At 40.6% G+C, this 6,000-nt stretch overlaps 1 protein-coding gene across 1 annotated transcript in view; it reads left to right on the forward strand.

Annotated features, from left to right (window-relative positions):
- LOC143355341 (angiogenic factor with G patch and FHA domains 1) overlaps positions 1 to 1,911 on the forward strand; it is a 34,834-nt gene extending 32,923 nt beyond the window's left edge. The window contains exon 8 of the mRNA XM_076790100.1: positions 1,426 to 1,911. Coding sequence (XP_076646215.1) covers positions 1,426 to 1,575 — 150 coding nt within the window. The 3' untranslated portion in view covers positions 1,576 to 1,911. The remainder of the gene's footprint in view (positions 1 to 1,425) is intronic.
- The last annotated feature ends 4,089 nt before the right edge of the window (positions 1,912 to 6,000 follow it).

Raw genomic sequence — 6,000 nt, forward strand, 5'->3', positions numbered from 1 at the left:
GGGGTGACCATACGTCCTCTATTCGAGAGTACAGTCCCTCGGTTCTCGGTTGGACCGTTGACACTGGGACATCCTGCGTTTCGCATTCGTTCGTTTTGCCGGCAATAGCGCGAATCGACCGTCGGGCAAACAATACAATTGACCCGACGACCGATCATTCGCTTAAACAGGATCGACCTCTGTAATTCGAGCCAGGATCGCGGCTTTCTGGGCAACTCGCTCGACGTCTTCTTTCGTCTTCTCGCTTCTCTCTGCAGAATAAAATCTTGCGCGATTTCCTCGTCTGCACGACAAACGCGAGGAAGACGATTGATGGTAGTCCCTCGTTACGAAGATTGAAATCATCGGGCGAGGCAAAAGCGTCTGATTTTTTTCTCCTCGAATTATTGAAAATATCAAAATGTTTTCGTGTGAAATTTTCTTTACGAAAGATTGCTTTTATTAAAAGAAATGAGATGTACATTCGCGATTAGTATCGAATTTATTGGTTTGGAATCGTATGAGGAATGTTGGTATGAAACTTTCGTTTAGGGGGGCGAGTCTCTCGGAAATTGCTGTATTACAGCGTTGGAAATAGTATCATCGGCGGCAAAAAGGAAAGCCGCGTTATCGAAAATATTTTTGTTAGCAGCAAAGTGGTGATAGGGTTTTCCTACCGCGTGCATGTATATACGGTAGCTTCAAAGAGATGCCGAAGATGGTTCCGATGCTTTGAACTTACTTTTAAATACTTTCGACTCCGTTCACTTTATGCAGCTGCCTTTGTATGTGCACTCGATCGATAATGTGTCCTGTCTGTGCGGAAATAAGTTGGCATTTTACGCACGCGATGTTTACCAAATATCTGCCACAGAAATTACAACGAAAGTTACGTATTGTGCATATACATAGAAGTAAAATTAAAATTGTCGCAATATTTGATAAGTATAATTGGATTCAATAACCATGTCGAAGAAAACAATTGCCCTAGCATTTTATGAATAATATTGAGTGAATAGAAACATGATATTGTACAATGGCGTTGTATTACTATATTGGTATTATTATTTTTACCACAAAGAATCTATTATATATATAATTTAATTGTTTAATGTTGCTTTAACATCAAAAGTCATTAGCAACACGGTACATTTTCTTACAAATTATACATGTCAATAAAAGAAATCAACTGTGAATTTATGAATTTGCATAAAGACCCACAGTTCAATCGTAAGCATAATTTTCACTGAAACCATAGAAGAATGGTAATATTGAGTGAATAAAAAAATGCAAATAGTATGAAAATACTGTTACTACCGTACAGTATTACTACTGATATTCATGATCTCGTATGTAGTTGTTGAACAAATAAAGCAAATGGCGTTCAATCATCGCCAGCAAGGAATACGTCGAACCTAATCGCGCCGCTTTTGGTTTCTGTTGCAGGTACTTATGACAAACAATCCGAGCAAAACCGGGCTCGGTGCGACGAGCGAATTTCCTAAAATCGAGCTGGATTCGACGACGGAAAAGAAGCAGGCGTTATGGCGGAAGACCCAACGGCGTTACAAAGAGATCACCAAGCAGACAGACTAACAGTTCCATTATTAATCGCATCGTCCACGCTCGTCACGGCGACTGCAGAGACAATTGCATTTTCCCCCTTTTTATGCAACGGGGCGAATGTCGTTGCCACGAAACGCTTATGTTATCTTCGCTAATACAACACACGTTTCTGGTTAACAGTTCGAATGATATAGTTTATTTATATGTTCGAGGAGAACTCGTTAAACTTAGTACAAAGTAATGTTAGAGTCGACGCAATGATGGAAACTTTCATGAATTCAGCGCACGGACATTATATGTATACATTTCATTCGATGTATGCGGGCATTTTTACAATAAAGGACTTGTTTGACGTGGGTGGAAACGGATCGTGAAAGACTTGGCCGCCTAGCGCTCGTTTGTGCTGAATAATTATTCATCGTTTTTTAGACTCCCGCTTATAACGCGGTCAAAAAATTGTTTTAAAAAGCTGCTTGCATGTATTTTCTGTGAAAATAAGTGTACAGCCTTTTTAAACACTGTTTTGTACATTCACTATATATTTACTGCTACAGTAAAGTACACATACACAGTCTTTGTAAACCGTTTTCTTTTTGGTCGCGTTATGCGGGAGTTTACTGTATTCAATCACTACCATTTTTTAATTAATTTTGCTGTACGCAATCGATAATCAGTTCCGTAAATTCTTTTTTTACAGAACATTATGGACGGTGGTCATAGTGCTTGGTCGTCGGTCGCCAGTAAAATGGTGCAACTGTACAGACAATGATTATTGAATCGATCATTTGTAAATGAACCACAAGTTTATGAAGACGAGGCTACGAATTTATTTCTGCACCTAATACTTCGTTTTGTTCAGAAAAGTGGCGTTGCAAAGGTTCGGTCGCGCCACGGTGCTGAATGAACGTCTCTGCTCGCCGATTTGAGAGAAGAACGTGGTAAAATGAGGAACGGGGGGTCGATCTGATCCGTCCGGTGTCGATAAACTCGCGGAATATCGAGCCGATCGCGAATATCATTGCGATTAGAGCACGGTCCGGGAAAACGCGTTCGCATAAACCGTCCGCGGGTGTCGTTATGCTCGAGAGGCGACTGGGAATCGTGACAAACGCCGCGGCCACGCGGCACCGTAAAAATAATGAAGATCGAGCCACGCTGGAAATAGTTTATTATGAAAACCGCACGATGTGCCGAAGGAGTTAAGGGCTCGGCCTAAACTTACGGCTCTCGCGTGTTCTCTCTCTCTTTCGCTCTCACTCTCTTTCTCTCTCTCTCTCTCTCTCTCTCTCTCTCTCTCTCTCTCTCTCCCTCTCTCTCTTTCTCTGTTTCTCCGCGCGCGCGCGCGAGCGCTCGCCTCGAGGTCTTTGCACCGTGAAGTTTGCTTTATAAATATCGCCGGTGCACCGGAGTGTCTAGAGAAACGAACCGTGTCTTGGATGAAACGAACGGTCTAGTTTCCCGCTTCAATTGCGACCGATCCGTCCTCCTTTTGCGTTATTTTCTAATTTCCACTGGTCCCGCGCTGTCGCCGATCCGCCATCAACCGACGAATAAAATCGGAAAGATAGCACTCGGGAATTCCGCGTTATCCAAGCACACACTGGTTAAACAGCACTGCCAAACGTGGGCTGCGTTGTCCTGCAACTGTGTTCTCTCCCAAACTACTATAGAGGAAAAGTGACCATACACCCACTAAGACACACACAGTAAATTTGTTAACCCTCCAGTGCACAGGTCAAGAGGATCCATTTTTTTTTTTTCGTTGATATTTGTTCTGGAAACACGGAGCTTTTCTCGCCTAATGCTATTGTTTCCACACTGTGCGAAACTGCTACTGGTAAAACAAGAATTCATTCTGGAATTTCCAAGATAATTTAACTCACGCAATTCTTACCTTTGAAGTGTAATATACGGTGTATGTGATATCAAGAGAAAAATATTGAAATGATTAGAAACGTAATTTTACAATACATATGCACTGTAATTTATTCTACTGTTTTTATATGGTTTGCTTTTAATGATTACTATTTCAGGACACACATTTGTGTTCTTCTTAACACAAATAAATAATTTATGAAGTATTTCGTCTTAGGAAAAGCTTGGAAATTTTTTATTTTTGCAATATACCTTAGAATCGCAAATTATTGCCCGAGTGCCAGTAGGGAACCAGTCGGATGCCTCAATCTGGAAATGGCAGCCATGTTGGTCTCCATGGTATCCTGAGTGGATTGCTCGTGTGTCGTGGAAACTGAGTAATAATTATACAACTTTATTATACTTAGGAAGCCCAGTACAGCCTTTCATATTCGTATTCATAGTGACACGAAAGTGGTCGGGTAAGAGAATTTTCTGATAATAGAATACTCGCTGGTCATTTTATGAAATCCGAGTCCATCGATTCGAATAATCGGATTCTGATTATTACAGGAAACAGTAGTTAAAAATCTATTTCATATCTTGACATTTTTAATAAATTGGAAACAGTTTCATCATATCTTTCAGTCCTGTTAATATTTTTACTATTTTATATTTTGCAGTATACCGCATCCTACTAACATAATCTTAAAGTAATATCTAAAATCATCTTTCCACCGCAATAATGCTTCACCATCATGTCAAATTCAAGCGAAATTTAAATTGCGGATGTGGATGGACGATTGTTAAGAATTTTTCGGGGTCATCATTTATTGTAAATTTATTTGGCGCGCGTTATACTTAGGCCGGTTTAAGAGTAAATGATCCGTCGTAATTATGGAGTTGGACGCGACGCATCGTGTTGCTGGTTCATTTGTCAGCGGATGGGAGTGCGTAATTTTGGAGCGACTAATTTCAATCCACGATACAGCTAGTTAATCCTCGTTTCACTGATTGTAAGAAACGAAAGAGCACTATATAATTATTAAGAAATTGTCGTTGGTATATTCTCTATTCGTTGATTGAAGGATTTATACAACCGCGATGTAATAAAGCTGATGTTGCTGCGGAGACAGACACACGGAGAAAACTAAAATTAAATGGAATTTTATATCCCTCATTAATGGTTTCATCGAGTTAAAAAGAAAACAAGGTTGCATGAAATTCTGTTGATGTTCGGATTTTATTGCACTTTCAAGATTTTTACGAGCCATAAATCCGTAAAAATATCCAGCTTAAATGTCACTCTCTATACTTTCGAAACTATTGCTGATGCGGTTTAATAACTTCGTTAAATAAACGATTTGAACGTAATTTGTTGAACGGTCCGATATCGCCGATATGAAAAACCGTAAACGTCGCATTGAAAAATAAAATTCTTTTATTTCGAATAATATTTTTACAGAACTGTTACCAACATATTCCTGACACTTTTCCGATCGAGACGAATCCAAACACGATACAGTTTGGATCATATTTACCCGTTTAATCCACGGTATAGTAAAATCTCTATTATCCGAACTAATCGATGCAACAAATGAGTATTAGGATAATAGATCTAGCTACAGTGCTAGATTTAATTTTTACTGATACGCACAATAAATCTTGCAGTATATGATTCGCCTTAAGCTCAACAGTTTACGCTTGAAACAGCGGTTCGGATAATCGAGGTTCTACTAAAATCGTCAACTGTACACGCAACTGTGCTTCGAATTATGTCATGTTGGGGCTCATTTTAATCAGAAAAATGTGACGAATATGCTGGCAAAAGTTTTATAGAAATCTACTTGATAACAAAAAGGTTTTTTCACGAAATTAGTTATTGTTACACCGTTACACTTCTCGATGATCGAGTCTGCGGACTTCTGAAGGTGTACTCTCCGTGGTAGCGAGGATAAATTCTGCAGATATATTGTTCACGCCTCTTCCACGTGTATTGAGACGCTGGTGGCAGAAAACGGCGCGGAAAGAACATCTTTCCACACCTAATCAACGATCTAGCTCGCCGATAACAGACAGGACGTGTGTCCTCGCGGAACGGTCCCCCGCTCGGTTTCGATGATTAAAGCGGCAAGCAATCCATTTCTTTGCTTGTCACCGCCGTGTTTCCTGTCACTTGTCTTCGTGTTTTACGACGCGCCTGTTCATGGTTCAGCCCCGTTTACGAGCGCCTCCGTAAAAACGGCAGCCCGTACGTCCGCGCATTCATTAATTTCAACACGGCCACCAGACCGGACGCGATTAAAAGAAACTTAGTGACGGCCGATTGGACGTTGCTGGATGTTGCGAATCTTTTGTTATCCGTGACCCAGCTTCCGATTATTTTCCCGAAAAATTTTCCAGCCTTCCGCCGTGTAGACAGAATCAACTTTTCAGTTGTCTGTTCAATGAACAGATACTGTAACGGCGGGACCGGGTTGCCGCATACCGAGGCGAACCATCGCGACAATTAGATACGCGACAATAAACACGACAATCGTCTCGTGAAACGAAGCTTCAACAGAAAATAATTTCAGAAACTTTAGTTGATTGTATTTCCGA

This window comes from Halictus rubicundus, chromosome 6 (genome assembly GCF_050948215.1).
Source record: "Halictus rubicundus isolate RS-2024b chromosome 6, iyHalRubi1_principal, whole genome shotgun sequence".
Classification (NCBI taxonomy): domain Eukaryota; kingdom Metazoa; phylum Arthropoda; class Insecta; order Hymenoptera; family Halictidae; genus Halictus; species Halictus rubicundus.